The 15,783-nt window shown below is 38.3% G+C and overlaps 3 protein-coding genes and 1 non-coding gene across 5 annotated transcripts; 1 reads left to right on the forward strand and 3 right to left on the reverse strand.

Moving 5' to 3' along the window:
- Positions 1 to 1,901: 1,901 nt before the first annotated feature.
- LOC111499878 (probable serine/threonine-protein kinase PBL19) lies at positions 1,902 to 5,446 on the reverse strand. 2 transcript variants are annotated; one of them, XM_023151596.1, is made up of 5 exons: positions 4,798 to 5,446; positions 4,187 to 4,447; positions 3,875 to 3,997; positions 2,273 to 2,880; positions 1,902 to 2,152 (listed from the first exon to the last, which is right to left on the reverse strand). In XM_023151596.1, exons 1-4 carry the CDS (start codon positions 5,203 to 5,205, stop codon positions 2,293 to 2,295), a joined length of 1,380 nt encoding a protein of 459 aa, XP_023007364.1. In that variant the 5' UTR covers positions 5,206 to 5,446; the 3' UTR covers positions 1,902 to 2,152; positions 2,273 to 2,292. The 2 variants fall into 2 exon arrangements, with proteins under 2 accessions (XP_023007364.1, XP_023007363.1); XM_023151595.1 differs by lacking the exon at positions 1,902 to 2,152 and having other exon boundaries at positions 2,231 to 2,880.
- Positions 5,447 to 7,092: 1,646 nt separating this feature from the next.
- Positions 7,093 to 7,165, forward strand: TRNAK-UUU. The gene has a single exon. It is a non-coding gene; the product is annotated as a tRNA-Lys (tRNA).
- A 161-nt stretch (positions 7,166 to 7,326) lies between these two features.
- LOC111499881 (expansin-A4-like) lies at positions 7,327 to 8,633 on the reverse strand. The gene is made up of 3 exons (XM_023151601.1): positions 8,435 to 8,633; positions 8,020 to 8,338; positions 7,327 to 7,923 (listed from the first exon to the last, which is right to left on the reverse strand). Exons 1-3 carry the CDS (start codon positions 8,580 to 8,582, stop codon positions 7,614 to 7,616), a joined length of 777 nt encoding a protein of 258 aa, XP_023007369.1. The 5' UTR covers positions 8,583 to 8,633; the 3' UTR covers positions 7,327 to 7,613.
- Positions 8,634 to 12,994: 4,361 nt separating this feature from the next.
- Positions 12,995 to 15,187, reverse strand: LOC111499882 (uncharacterized protein C20orf24 homolog). The gene is made up of 4 exons (XM_023151602.1): positions 14,863 to 15,187; positions 14,503 to 14,606; positions 13,795 to 13,924; positions 12,995 to 13,420 (listed from the first exon to the last, which is right to left on the reverse strand). Exons 1-4 carry the CDS (start codon positions 14,977 to 14,979, stop codon positions 13,382 to 13,384), a joined length of 390 nt encoding a protein of 129 aa, XP_023007370.1. The 5' UTR covers positions 14,980 to 15,187; the 3' UTR covers positions 12,995 to 13,381.
- Between the last annotated feature and the right edge of the window lie 596 nt (positions 15,188 to 15,783).

The following is a 15,783-nucleotide window of genomic DNA, read 5'->3' on the forward strand; positions in this document are numbered from 1 at the left end:
TAACCTCTAGCTCAAGTCCCGACATTGGCACCAGGTATCCCCTTCATCATTACCTTTCATTCTCTCGTTTTTCTCCTACTCAACGTGCTTTTCTAGCTCTTATTACATCCCGGACAGAACCTAAAACCTATGACAAGGCAGTTGGCGACCCTTTATGGCAGCAGGCTATGAATGATGAAATTGCAGCTTTGGAACGTAATCATGCATGGTCTCTCGTTCCTCTACCACCTGGTCATAAAGCTATTGGTTGTCGCTGGGTGTACAAAATTAAATACAACTCTGATGGTTCTGTTGAACGTTATAAAGCTCGACTTGTAGCAAAGGGATACACTCAGGTTGAAGGTATTGATTACACAGAAACATTTTCCCCTACAGCAAAACTTACTACACTTCGTTGCTTACTCACTGTTGCTGCTGCTCGAAAATGGTTCACCCATCAGTTGGATGTTCAAAATGCCTTAATCCATGGTAATCTAGACGAGGAAGTTTATATGTCTTTACCACCAGATCTTCGCCGACAGGGGGAGAATACAGTATGTCGGCTCCATAAATCTCTTTATGGATTAAAACAGGCTTCTCGCAATTGGTTCTCCATATTTTCTACAACTATACAAAATGCAGGCTACACTCAGTCCAAAGCAGACTACTCTTCGTTTACCAAGAGTAAAGGTACTTCTTTCACTGCAGTTCTAATCTATGTTGATGATATTCTGTTGACAGGCAATGATCTCAAAGAAATGCAATATCTCAAGACTAGTTTACTCCAGAAATTTCTTATCAAAGATTTAGGAAATTTGAAATATTTTCTAGGCATTGAATTTTCTTGGTCTAAAAAAGGAATTTTTATGTCTCAAAGGAAGTATGCTCTAGACATCCTTCAAGACACAGGCCTTACACGAGCACGTCCAGACAAATTTCCTATGGAGCAAAATCTGAAACTTTCTTTAACTGAAGGAGAGAAATTGAACGATCCAAGTAAATACAGACGGTTGATTGGCAGATTAATATATTTGACTGTCACTAGGCCTGACATAGCTTATTCAGTTCGTATGCTTAGCCAATTTATGCATGAACCAAGAAAACCACATTGGGAGGCAGCTCTTTGAGTTCTGAGGTATATCAAAGGCACTCCTGGTCAAGGACTCCTACTGCCATCTGAAAACAATTTAAGATTACAAGCATATTGCGATTCTGACTGGGGTGGTTGTCGAACTTCCAGACGGTCTATTTCTGGGTTCTGCATTTTCGTTGGAAATTCAATTATTTCTTGGAAGTCTAAAAAGCAGACTAATGTGTCCAGATCATCAGCAGAAGCCGAGTATCGAGCTATGACAAATACTTGTTTAGAGTTAACTTGGTTAAGATACATTCTTCAAGACTTGAATGTTCCACTGTCCGAACCAGCATTATTATATTGTGATAATCAAGCAGCATTACATATAACAGTCAATCCAGTTTTTCACGAACGTACGAAACACATTGAAATAGATTGTCATATAGTTCGAGAAAAGTTACAAGCTGGAATCATCAAACCGTGTTATATTTCGACCAAAATGCAATTGACAGATGTTTTTACTCAAGCTCTGGGAAGACAGCAATTTGACCTTTTGAAGGACAAGTTGGGTGTGATCGACATACACTCTCCAACTTGAGGGGAGTATTAAGAGGATATTTTGGAGATATATTAGTTAAAATATATCTCAGATATTTAGGGAGTTGTTAGTATAAATTTGATTAATCGTATATTTTATTTATTTACAAGATTTAGCTAGATATATTATTATTTTCTATTTTCAGATATTAGTTAATAGTTTATATCTATTTAAACGTGGTAAACCTGAATGAAGATCATACAGTTTTTCCAATTCTATTTTCTATTTCTATCTCTTAACAAGTTCCTACTCCAGTACCTTTCTCACGGGTCGCAACTCAGTTCAGCAAAATACAGTCCTCGCATAATGGTACTCACCCGTCGGAACTCAGTACAGCACAATACAGTCGATGACTCCACACCCACGTCCTCCTTGCACATCAAAGTCGACAACTCCACCACACCCATATCCTCCTAGCACAGTCGCTCTCTTCGGTTAGCGCCTCTTCCTCGCTAGTTGCCACTCAGTTGTTCTTCATTCCTTCCTTCCACAGTCACTCTCTTTGGAGTTCGTGAGAATATTATCACATAAAAGGCAAGAAATTTGAATGAATGAAATAATGAAGGGATTTTTGGAGGTATGGCAAAAACAGAGAAAATGGAGGGCTGTTATGCAATTACCAAAGAATAAGCAAAGCTTGTTACCAAGTTCTCACCAACCCAGGTGTCCAATTTCTCCAATCTAACTTCCCAAAAGATTTGTTTCTCAAGCTCACCATATCCTTAAAATCAAAAACTTTCCTTAGATGACTATTTCTATGCCTTGTACTACTACTAGTAGTACTAGCAGCCTCGACTTCAGCCTCCTCCACAGTTTCTTCCTTTGTTTCCACGATGATGTTGTCGCTCGGTTGAGGAACTGTTTCATCTTGATGTGATTCACTGATGATGTTTCCAAGAATGTCGACAACCTCACTCATTTTTGGGCGATTTTTAGGCTGCTTCATCAGGCATTTGTTAGCCAGTGATGCAAGTTTCTGTGCTGACTTAATGTCACATTCTCCTTCGAGCCGTGGATCAATAATAAGATGGAACTTCTTAGGGTCAGACGCATATGGTTTAACCCATTCCAAAAGCTTCTGCTCGTTGCGTGGTAGGTTTCTCTCCACAGCTCGTCTTCCTGTAATGAGTTCATAGAGAACAACTCCGAAGCTCCACACGTCGCTCTTTGCAGTCAACCTGCCAGTTTGGACATACTCTGGAGCAGCATAGCCTACTGTACCCACAACCTTGAAAGACAAATACATTGTTATCAGAAGGAAACATCTTCTGTGATTCAGAGGAAATAGCTTTAAAGCAATAATGTAAGATATGCCTAAAGAGTGCAGCAAGAATAGGATTAGTTGATCTTGCAAAACAACCTACTAAAAGAAATAACTATATATGAGATCCCACGTTGGCTTGGAAGGAGAACGAAACACTTTTTATAAGGATGTAGAAACCTTTCCCTAACAGACACGTTTTAAAAACTTTGAGGGGAAGTCCAAAAGGGAAAACCCAAAGAGGACAATATCTACTAGCGGTGGGTTTGAGTCGTTACAAATGGTATCAGAGTCAAACATCGGGCGGTGCGCCAGCGAGCACGGTGAGCCTTGAAGCGGGGTGGACACCAGGTAGTGTGCCAACGAGGAGGTTGGGCCCTGAATAGTGTGGATTGTGAGATCTCGCATAGGTTGGGAGGAGAGCGAACCATTGTTTGTAAGGATGTGAAAACCTCTCCCTAACATATACATTTTAAAAACTTTGAGGAAAAGCCCAAAAAGGACAATATCTACTAGTGGTGGACTTGGGCCGTTACAAATGGTATCAGAGCCAGACACTGGGCGGTGTGTCAGCGAGGACGTTGAGCCCTGAAGGGGGTGGACACCAAGCAGTGTGCTAGCGAGTACGCTGGGCCATAAAGGGGGTGGAATGTGAGATCGCACATCGGTTGGGGAGGTGAACGAAACATTTTTTATAAAGATGTGAAAACTTCTCCCTAGCAGAAACGTTTTAAAAACCTTGAGGGGAAGTCCGAAAGGAAAATCCCAAAAAAAAAACAATATCGGTCAGCAGTACGCTTGGGTCAACCAGTTTCCAAGAACAGCACTAATTAAGAACTTCATGGAGACGTAATTCGCAGTGTTTTTGACGATTGTGAAAAATGATTTTAGTATTCTTCAGTATTTCCAAAAGTTATGATAAGTTCAGTTGCAAGAAACAGGATAAGAAGGTTAAACATACCGATGTTGACACATGACTGATTCCCTCCGGAGGACCCTGTCTGGCAAGTCCAAAATCCGAAAGCTTCGCATTAAATTCTTCATCTAGCAGGATATTTGATGCTTTTAAGTCGCGGAAAATTAGCTGCATCGAACAAAAGTAGATCCAAATCACTTAAATACAACGAAAGCCACAAGCAACTATCAAACACATGCTCTCCCACAAGACACAAAATCTGTATTTACTTCACATGGCAGGACAAGATAAAATCTGAAACATCATGGTAACAGTAGATTGTCTATTTCAGGGAACAGGCAGAACATGATTTTGTACCTGAAAATCCATTTCTTCATGTAGATATGCAAGACCACGAGCTGCATCCTGAGCAATTTTAAGCCTTGCCAACCATGACAATGGTGAAGATACTCGAACCAATAGATGATCCTCCAAGCTCCTCTTGCGCATAAGCTCATAAACCAAAAGCCTTTGCATTCCCCTTTCATCATCTTCTGCACAGTATCCAACTAATTTCACAAGATTTGGATGTTTCACCACACCTAAAAAGTTCACCTCGTTGATCCACTCTTTGTGCCCCTGAGTACTAGAATTTGTTTGAAAATTTGATCAGATTTGACTCGAAGGCACTTGTAAAACCATGAACAAGTATAATCCGCTTGAATCATTCCCAATTTGGGGGGTTTTACTGGAAAATTATACAGGATTGTCACAGTGATCGAACATCAGGACAAATCAAATAAAACAAAACCACCGAATATTCAAAACAAAAAGTAATACAACGAATTCGAACATTGCGTTTCAAGAATTTACAAGATTGAGGGGAAGCAATCAAGTCCAAGATACTAAACACCAGAGAATCCGAAGTTGTGATCATTCAATAACATTCATGAACACTAAGAAGAAGAAAAAGAAATAGAAGGCCATGCCTGGAAGCCGTTGCGATTGAGCTGTTTAACAGCAACCTCCATTTTCAAATCAGACTTGGAACTGGAGCCACCATTATCATCACCAGAAGCCCTAACAACTCCTTTAAACACACAACCAAAACCTCCTTCCCCAATCAACAATGCCCTGCTAAACCCTCGCGTGGCTGATCTCAACTCGGAAAAGGAAAAAACGCGCAGATCATTCCCTCTCCGGTGAGTCAAGAACTCATCGAACCCAATCGAGTCGGAAACATCCCTAGAAAAGTCAGAATCGAACTCGGACCGCCTGGTATCAAAAGTGCTAGAAGCCATACTTAGCGAACGAGCCCAGGAGACCTTGGAGACTCTAGAAACGACGGCGTCTTCATCATCCCTTCTCTCGCCATTGGTGAAGTGGAAGCACTTCATTGCTTCAAAACAAGTTGTGGAGTTGCAGAATCGGAATGTTGGAAGAGAAAAAAGGGTAGAGGAAGAAGACGATCAAGTCAAATGAGAGGTGAGAGGAAAAAATGAAAACCAAGTGGGATTGGTTGAGCGTTTTCATTTGAAAAATGGAAGAGCGTTAGGTAATCGAGCAAAGAAAACAAAGACCCATTTCCTTTTGGCCCATAGTTGTTATAGAGAGAGAAAGAGAGAGTCAGAGGATCACGAGGGGTTGCAGACCGAGTCGCAGACGCTGAAGGCCAAAACTGGATCGGGTAGCTCACTTGGAAGGAGGGTCCCTACGTTAGTTAAGGTCTCACTTACAAATTAGGATTTCATGAGGGTAGCCGTGTTGTCTATGACCGCATGCGCACAGTCATACAAACAAAAGATACAATACAATATGAAAGCAAATTAGGATTTCATTAGGGGTAGCAATGTAATTTAACCCCTTCTTCTGTATCGTGTTACAGTCATGCTTGTTCAGGGCGTGTTGCCCATGACTGCATGCCAGTGACACCTAAACCCTTTATTTTCTTTCACATTGTATTCTATCTTTTGTTTGTATGATTGTATGTCTGTTGGACCTAAATCCCTTTTAGGAGATGAGACTAGTCGTCATTTCTTCCTACCTGTAGTTATATGTTATCTAAGTCGTTGAGTCAACTTCTCCCTACCCAAGGTTATATATTATAAGTGTTATCTCTCTCTTGCTTGCTTATATAAAGTGTCTTTCTAAAATATCTCTGCCCTCGTTTTCTAAAACTTTCTTTTAAAACCGAAGCTAGAGCCTCGATCATACGTCGCTTGGTCGTAGGCGACGCAAGAACAAATTGGCTTAGCTCACTTGTCGTTGGAAAGTGAGTGTCGCACAATCGGTAGTCTATTGTCTTCAAAAGTGCGATTGTGTAAAGTCTTCGTTTTCTAAAACTTTCTTCTCAAAACGGAGTCAGGGACTTGAGCATACATCGCCCCCAGTAGACAAGACGATTTCAAATTGGTTTGACTCACTTAGTGTCAAGAGTGAGTACTGCACAATTGTCAGTCAAACGATTGTGACACACCGCCGACATGCCACCGGAGGCTGCGATCGCATCGGATTTCAATTTTGAAAAAAAAAAAAGAAAAAAAAGCTTAATCCTTATGTTTTGTAGTCATAATTAGAAAACATCGGTTGAACATTAATTAATTTGGGGGTTCATAATGAAGGAAGGTGGAGATCATACGCCTTTTCCGTCTCTTACAAGCAACTTCTATTACCTTACCTTCACCCAATCAACATCATTCATTATAAATAAACCCCACAATTGTCTCGCTTTCATATTGCTTTTTTATAATTTATGAGCCGAGTTGTTTGTTCAATCATTTCTTGGGCCTTAATATCCCCCACTTTTATAACCCGGCCCAGTTTGGAATGCCCAGCCCATTTGGACTCTATACTTGTTACCCGGCCCAGTCTAAGCCCAACCCAATTTGCTAACGTGGATAAAAGAGGATTTTGAAAATTTAGTTTCCTTTTTTTTTTCCCTTCAAAATTTAAAAACAAATTGTAATATTTAATATTTTAGTTTTGATATTCATCTATTTAAATATCTAATTTTAGTCCTTATATTTTAAATTAGACTTACAATAAGCTTCTTGTAAAAAAAAAATTGGAAATAAAGAAACTAAAATTCAACATTTTAAAATATATCAACTCTTTTAATATTTTTCCCCACAACATTGAAATATTGTGATTGGTTTCTTTTATTTATTATTATTATTTTTTTTTAATATATATATATATTAAAAATAATAATAACAAAGTCTATTCCTCTCAAAATTAATTTATGAATATAAATATTTAATAATTTAAGATGTTATTCTGAAGCAGCCGTCTTAGCTCAGCTGGTAGAGCGCATGGCTTTTAACCATGTGGTCGTGGGTTCGATTCCCACAGACGGCGATATCTATTTCACACGCTTTTTTTTAAAAGAACATTTATTTTTATAATCATTTACTTTTCAACCTTGAAGCAGTAATACAATTAATTTAAAATTTACAATAATTAAAACAAACGGAAAATAAAATACAGAAAATACATATAATTGGAAATAACTCTGTAACACTCAAATTGTGTCTGTAAAAGAAGACTGCGGGCCATAATCTTCATTCAGCCGCTTCAGCCATGTACGGTCACACAACCAGAAAACCGAACAAACCCCTGTCTAAATATTCTTCCAATAATACCCCCAACCCTTGCTCTAAATTACGCTCAGATCAGATTAGTTTTACAGCCAGACATTCAGACAACCACGACCCTACTACAACACTCCTCCCCGTTACCAACGGCACCTAAAAGTCGACGCCACAAAGGTTAAAAATGTAAATTAATAAAAGAAAGTAACTCGCGGTTAAACACGGAAGTTTTTTCCGGTGAAAGTTTGGCCGAACTGCCAATTGGCGGGCACGATGTTCCAAGACGTTGAGGTTCGCCGGTCACTGCCGGTCACTCTAAACGACAAAGCCTGGCCCACCAACACGGCGTTGGATTGCCAATTTTGCCCCCAGTTTCTCGTCATGCTCATCCACTCAGTTTTTGATCCTTTAACGCTAGCCCGCACGATATCCCCTGCACCCGCGACGTTGGTGATTAAAACCAGGTTGAAGTAACGGAAACCGTTGATCGTGAACCTGATTCCTCCCTGCTTCCGGCATGGCACTCTGCGTAATTAAATACAACATTAGAGAGAAAATTCAAACTAGTAAAATTATATAAATAGATTATGCTTATTTCCCGTTCAAATCCTACCAACTTACCGGCGGTAAGCGACGGGGACAATTCCGGCACGGTATTCGGCGATTTTAAGGAACATGGGCATGGCGAGGTCGAAGTGGCTCCGAGGAGGGTTACACCAGCCGCCATTGTCGTTGGGAAGAGCATAATTCGGCGGGCAGAAATTGGTAGCAGTAACCAAGATCGACGGGCTGCCGGAATGGCACCATTTTGGGTCATTAGCACACTTAATTTCAAAGCAAGCACCGCAGCTCTGCCCATTGTTGAACAGAGCCGTACTTAGCGCCGCCGTGTTGACTCCATACCCTTGGCTGTACAAATTCCCATACCCACAAGCTCCGCCTGAAAAAAACAGACCATAAATTAGTGTTGAACAGTGATTGAACAACAACCCACATCGGAAATAACTGAAAATGTAACGAGCATATTAGAACATACCCATGGTACCGGAAGCGTCAGAACCGCCGTAGAAGGTGGCATGAGCATTCTGCCAGGCGCCGCCGGTGTAAACGCCGGGGATTTTAGCGTCGACGACAAGGAAAAATGGGAGAAGAGAAGCAATGCAGAGAAAAATAATGGCGGCCATTATTTTTCTGTGAAAAAGGTGAAGCCTTGCAGAACAGAGAGGAAATGGAGATGTCGGAGAAAGGACAGGGATGGTGGAGTACTTATGGAGGTGGAGGACTGCCACCGTGGAAAATGAATTTAGGGAAATAATTTTTGTTTTTTATTATATTAAAGGCTAAATATTCTTGATAAGGAAATTGAGTACGATCTCGTACGAAAAAAAGAATTTTTTTTTTTTTTTTGGTTTATTAGAATTAAAGTAAAATAATTATTATATGCTATAAGCTTCTTTGCGTGAATCGGAATCAGAGGCGTGATGAGCGGCTGTGGTTGGATTTTAATTTTTAATCTAAGAATTTTTTTTTTTTTAAAAAGGCTTTTTTTACTGGGTGCGGGGTCCAGGTGGATCTGGATTTTGTACCTATAAGCCACCGAGAATCCGACGTGGACTGAGGTGGACCCGCAGATCTCCGCAATCGACGCTGCATTTAATTTTCGTACATTGGGGTTTGAAGTTTGACCGGCTCGGTGGACAAGAGCGCTTGGCAGTCTGTTTTACTTTTTTACTGTTTACTGTTTGTTTTTGTTGTGAACTTTAAGGTGAAAAAATTAAATGCCGGTTGAAATATAATTTTTGTTTGCTTTTTAGCTGAATAAATGGATTTTTTTATTTAAATAAAAAGAGCAAGGGTTGAATGGTCAATAGCCTCTTCTGGTCAGATCTCATATTAATTTCAAAGGTTTCATATTGACTTTTAAGGCTATACATGTGCCCTCTTTGAATTTTGTAATTTTCTAATATTTTTTATTTTTTAAAAAATAAGACATTTCATATTCGATAATATTAAGGAAAAACGTAATAAACAATTTGACAAATATAATTTTAAAAAATTAAATGTAATAACCACATAAGTTTATATATATATATTTACCCAATAGAGTCTTTTGGGTTAAATTGAAGGGTTTTGACCGTCAGTCAATGCGGTTGAAATTTTTTTAAAAGTGCAATTTGGCGGCACCGTCAAGCGCGTGATTACACGACAGGGTAGCGCGGTTGTGGGGTTTCTAATAATTTAAAGCGAGTTCTCAGTTGTCTTCACATGGTTGCTGTTTGCGCACCGGCGGGGAAGGAAAACTCAAATAAGGCAAATGCAAACATAATTGGCAATTTTAATTTAAAGTTAGAAAAAAAAAATAATAAATTATTTAAAATTTTAACAAAATTAAAATTATATTATATATATATATAATTAACGACCTTACTCCACTCTTCCTCAACGATTCTAAAATTTTTAAATTATTTGTAAAATACATCTGAGATCCATGATCCCACGTCATTTGAAAAGTGGAACAAAACATTCTTTACAAATATATATGCATATATATAATTGTCAACGTTTCTCAACTTCTCCTCAACGGTTCTAAATATTTTAAATTATTTATAAAATATATTATGAGATCTCACATCGGTAGAAAAGTGTGGGAGAGTGAAACAAAATATTGTTTACAAGAGTATGGAAACCTTTCCCTTCGAGACGCATTTTAAAATCTTGAGAGAAAACTCAAAAGGAAGAGTCGAAAGAGAACAATGTAGACGAACGTTATGAGTAGAATAGGAACCGAAGTGAAGATGTAGGGTCGGTGGGAGCAAATGCATGCGAAACTCGTACGACAAGTGGATAATGATTAACATTAATTAGAAGTTTGTGATATAAGGGTATAAAGCATGTGAAGGGTAATGATAGCATGTTGATCTAAAATGGTAAAATATTGGAAAGTCAAAAGGAAAGAAATGATATTTAATAGAGCGTTACGTATGAATAAGGTAGATGATTTGGAGAGTAGCCATATGGGGCACATGGTGATTCAACAGGGTTAGTTTGGTCATAAATAAATAAGATGAAGAATGTGATGAGTTGAAAAGAGTGTAGCGCCAATTGGGGTGTGGCCTAATTAAATTAACTCTCTTTTTTGTTAAGCAATGGGTTAATTAGCCATAATCATACCTTAATTAGCCATAATCATCATAATGTCTAATGCTCTGTAAATGGAGTGTACGGATTCAAAAAGACAACCAACTATTTTTTATGATATTTTTTTATGATGTTCACATTACCCGTGAGGCAGAGACCCGACCTGCTCCTGAATGGAGAGGAAATTTCTCATTTAGACGGAAATGGAAGTAGGGAGTAAACAATATTGTTTTAGGGACCGATGACGAGATTATGTTCTTTGTTCTGACCTATTAATATGTATATACATACTTTTTTTCCCTCCTATTAAAAAAAATTAATTAATTTTGATACTCTAATTATAATATTTAAATTAAATAGAATGTTAGTAATTTTTTTTAATTATTAAAGATTATGTTGTAATATTAAATTTTGAATTTTTAGAATTATATCAGTGGAAGATTATATATTTACTTATGAAATATATTGATTTTTTTTTTACCAATTTTTATTAAACATTATATTGAAAATAAAAACTTTAAAATAACTATAATTTTTTTTAAAAAATAATAAATAGAATAAATTATTCGTCGGATACTTAATCCTGTAAAAATAAATGGAGCATTTCACGAGAATATGAATGAAATAGATGACAGAAACGGGGACGGAGAATGATTCCCCTTCTCCATCCCCGCTCCGTGGACATCTCTACTAAATGCAGATGACAAGTTAAATATTTTTAAAATATAGTTTATAGTTTTTTTCAAACTTTTAAATAACATAACTTCAAGTATATGCGTTTGTGTGCTAACGTGAACATGTATCGATATCCTTTCGGGCTATTTGAGGTGAGTATTGAATGAGTAGATATTAGGAGAAAAAATAATTGTAGCAACCAAGCCAATCACAACTAACAAAGTCGAGAGTAGTGGATCAAAATGAACCGTTTTAAAAAAGGACAATAATGCATTTTGGTGAGCCATGGGTCCTCCAAAGCCAAAGTAACACAAATTAAGGGAAGATTTGCGGGGGAGAAGCACTTGAAGACCACAATGATGCATTTTGTTGAGGAAGTGGTATGATGTTGCCTGGTGGTCTCCTGTGGAGCGGCTGATTGATATTGTGGTTGGTTTGGGTGCATTGATGAGAGACCAAGAGACATTTGTAGAGCTTTTTATGTCAATTTTGGGCAAGCAAAACAGGCAGCTTTGTCTGCTGAGTGGGTATTATTAAAGGATACAAAGCAGCAAGGATGAGCAAAAAGGGGCATTGTCCATAATGGACACATCTTGTCTTGTTTTTCATGCTTTTACATCCTCTTTTTATTTGGTATAATCAAACATCAAACTTTTCTTCGGATTTTGACACGTCTTGGTCCGAGAATAGAGTACATTGCTTTTATAGTACACTAATGTTTGGTCTTGCATTTCTTGATTGATTAATATAAAGCACTTTGAATGTTTTCAATTTTTTCTAAAAACAGTAACAAGCTTTGTTTCTGTTTTTATCCAATCCAGACTCATCCTTCCTAAAATGGGAAGGGCGGTTGAGTTGATGACCTTTCTTATATGTTGATACCAAAGAATGTTCAAACGTTCCGCTTCGTTCTCTGTCATGAAGTTATGGGTGACTCTAGAGTCAAACATAGTGTTTTTGGTCCATCTATAGTTAACCAAACCTACACATAAGACCAAGTTTTACTGGCTATTCCGTCTCTTCCACTTTCTTATGGAGAGCATATTTCCACTTTCTTATGGAGAGCATATAAATATATCAGGACTCCATGTAAAGGTTTTCAATGCTTTTGACTAGAAGTGTTTCAACTTTGACCATCTCATATTTAGCTTAGGAGTTCGTTCCAAATTGTCTCAACTGAAGTTCAACAGAATTATAAGACAAATATCTGAGAATTAAAAGATTAAAAAAAAGGTTATTTTCGAGACGTATACTTCATTAATCTATCACAAAAAATTTCAATCGAAATTCAGCAAATAATACTGTAGGCCTAAAGAAGATTTTAAATAAAGAAAACTAACTAGAGATGGAATACAAGAGGATGGGTCTAACATGTTACCTTTTGTAGACATGAAAAACGATCCATCACCAATAATATTGCACATACAGCATAGACCCAACAGTGATTCTGTTCTATAAGGACAATTTAACAGACAAAAGTCAGTAACAAAAAACCAACAAAGATTCTAATCTCCCACTTCCCTGGTCTCCCTGTAGTATTCACGATGTTGTGTCCTGTCAGTTAGCAGCCTGTCCGTCCCTCTTTTCCTAAAAAACAGAGAAGAAAGAAAGGAAAAGAAGCTTTTTCTTCGTTCCCCACAGTTTAGTCATTTATAATCTGAAGTTCCAATCATGTAATGCGACAGCAATCTTTCGCAAGCTTATTTCAGCTGAAAAAACCTTAATCCGCACCAATAAAGTGCTTGCTGGGTTATCTTAGGTTGGTGCAGGATAAAAGAAGCCATTGAGAAAATGAGGAGCCTATCCAATCATCATCAAATGTACACAACATTGTCAATCTCTCAACTTCAAGCTCAAGCACCTAGCTATTTAAATGATCCCAATATAAGGTGTTAATTAAACAAGGATTACATCCTTAGTCTATCACTGTGGCCATGGAAGAATGTCGACAACAAAATGGAGATCGAAAATCTATCAAGACATATCGTTCAGATGCTAGAGTTTTCCTGCTCTGCAAAAATGAATTTGTTCAACATCATGAATGCTAAAAGAATCTGTGCCGCCAATTAGAAGCAAGCGTAAATGAGCTGGGCATCAAGTATATGTATAACTAAGTTCATTGTTCGAACTTCACCAAGTAATTTCATGATGCAAAATCGTTCTTCGCCAATCAAAAGTGTACCAAGCTGTATACGAGAATCCAAGCAAGCTGGAAAAAAAAAAAAAAAAAAAAGAGAGAAGGAAGTCAGCTGTCTAGACCAAGAGACGGATTGTAACAGCTCAAATCCACTCCTAGCAGATATTGTCTTCTTTGGGGTTTTTTTTTAGACTTCCCTTCAAAGTTTTTAAAATGCGTCTACTTGAGAAAGGTTTCCACACCCTTATAAAGAATGTTTCATTCCCCTTTCCACCTGATATGGGATCTCACAAAGGGAAAGCCAAAGAGAACAATATCTATTATTACACTGATGCAGAAAATTTTGAACTTGATAGCAACACAAGCCCTTCCTGGAGATGTGGACGGTTAATGGTGCGTTGTGTTACTTAATAAATCAATAGTAAAGCACAAAGATGTCGAATTACCAGAAAGAGAGTTATAGAAGCAAAAAGCCCCTCTTGGAGGAGAGCTCCATGACCTCCAAATTCTTCTTCATCAACTTTTAAAATCATTGCATAGTATCCATATACTATGCTGGTCGATATTGCCAAGAAACTGAAAAGGGACATTATCACTGTAAAGATAGCTTCCATTTACAAACAAAATTAAGAAATAATTACTGGATGAGCAGCATGATCAAAATCCCGCACCACATTTCTCAAAGAATACTCATCCTAAGCTACGATGATAACGGATATCGCCAGGTAAATAAACATAGAAATCAATAAAGAAAAATTGGTTACATTTACATACAACGTTAAGAAAGAACTACTGATGTGTAGCACAGTCAAGAACAAACGAAAGAAAGACTCCCATGGTTAATATTTAAATCACTTGGGATTGCATACAAAATCGTGAAAGGACAGAAGAATTTGCAGCATAATACTAAGCCAGCATCACATTTCTCCACGTACTGCTCCTATAGTCTCAAGAATTACTATTAAAAACTGTCAACGTTACATTCAGTTGATTCTAAAGGGCAAAAATACAAAACAATGAAATAAAGTCACATCAGGACTCCAGCTTATACTTGTTGTTAGAAATAACCCAAACCTCATCAGTAATGCCAAATTGTCTTGCATAAGTACCTTCAGAGAAATGGAGTACTCAGAAATTTGGAATGCACAACTTACATTAGAAACCATATGCCTCCAACCAAAGGTATGGCGCCCCACAGCAGCCCGAGTACAACGGCCACTGCTTGTCGAATCCAGTGCAAAACATCTCCTAGCTGATCCTATTGACAAAGTTGATAAACGGAAACTAAGAACGAGATTCAAAGGTCCGGTGCAAAATGCAATAAGGCAACACAATTCCTTCATTCAACACCACAATAGAACTCTTAATTCCTAATTCTGAATTCATCCTCGTCAGTAAAATGACGAACATAACCAGCAACACTAAAGACGTACGCATAAAGAACAAAGATTATAAATCTTACGAGACAATCAGAAACAACTGTAATTTGAATCCAATACATAAAATTCAAGTACCTTGTCCCAGGAGGCCTCTGGATCGAACAATTTAGCGAGCTTGAACGGGGCCAAGTGACCATTCTGGTGCTCTTGATGCTGGTGAAGATTGAACTTAACCGGATTCGCTTCTTTCATACCGGGCAATCCAATCAAACCACTTTTCGGATAACCAAATGATCTACAGTAAGTTGAGATCTAAATTCCGGCAAACGCGCAGATAAAATCCTCCAATAGGCACAGTACTCCTAGGGTTTTCAAGGAAGAATCAACTTCAAATTGCAGGATCCATTAGTAGTCAAACGCTTCTGCAAACGCAAGAACAATAATGTCTGGTTTCTTCAGCTTCGAGTTTATCACGAACAGGGTTCCTACTTTCGGGTTTGGATCCCGTGTGGAAGATCCGGTAGTTGATGCCCATGCCACGTAGACACTTGAATCTGGGCCGGCCCATTAAACATGTCGTTTTAAAATAGCTCAAATCTTAATCCAGTTAATGGGCCAGCCCAGCCCAGACCAGCCCAAATTGGTCTCCATATTTTTATTTTTAATAAAAAAAGAATTTCCGGATAGGAGAATTTATACTTAATTTTCATGGAGTCAGACCACGCATTACTTCTCGGATAAGAGTTGTCGTTGACATTGATGCTAAGTGGGCCAAGGCCCACGAGTGCTAACTAAACGACGACGTTTCGAGTTTTAGCTGCATTAACGAGCCTAGATTCCACCCCGGCACGCCCCCACACATTCCTTATCCGGGAGTTTAACGGAGTTAAGTAACGTGGATCCCACCTGGCACTGCCGTGTATTTTCGCCGTCAAAAGCTATCTTCTAAGAATATTCCCTCATCGCATCACATCACTCCCTTTTCTCTCTCCACAATTCACCTTTTTCTCTTGCGATGGGATAATACCCTCCAAAAGGCAGCCAATTCCATCCGAA

Source organism: Cucurbita maxima, unplaced genomic scaffold (genome assembly GCF_002738345.1).
Source record: "Cucurbita maxima cultivar Rimu unplaced genomic scaffold, Cmax_1.0 Cma_Scf00027, whole genome shotgun sequence".
Taxonomy (NCBI): Eukaryota; Viridiplantae; Streptophyta; class Magnoliopsida; order Cucurbitales; family Cucurbitaceae; genus Cucurbita; species Cucurbita maxima.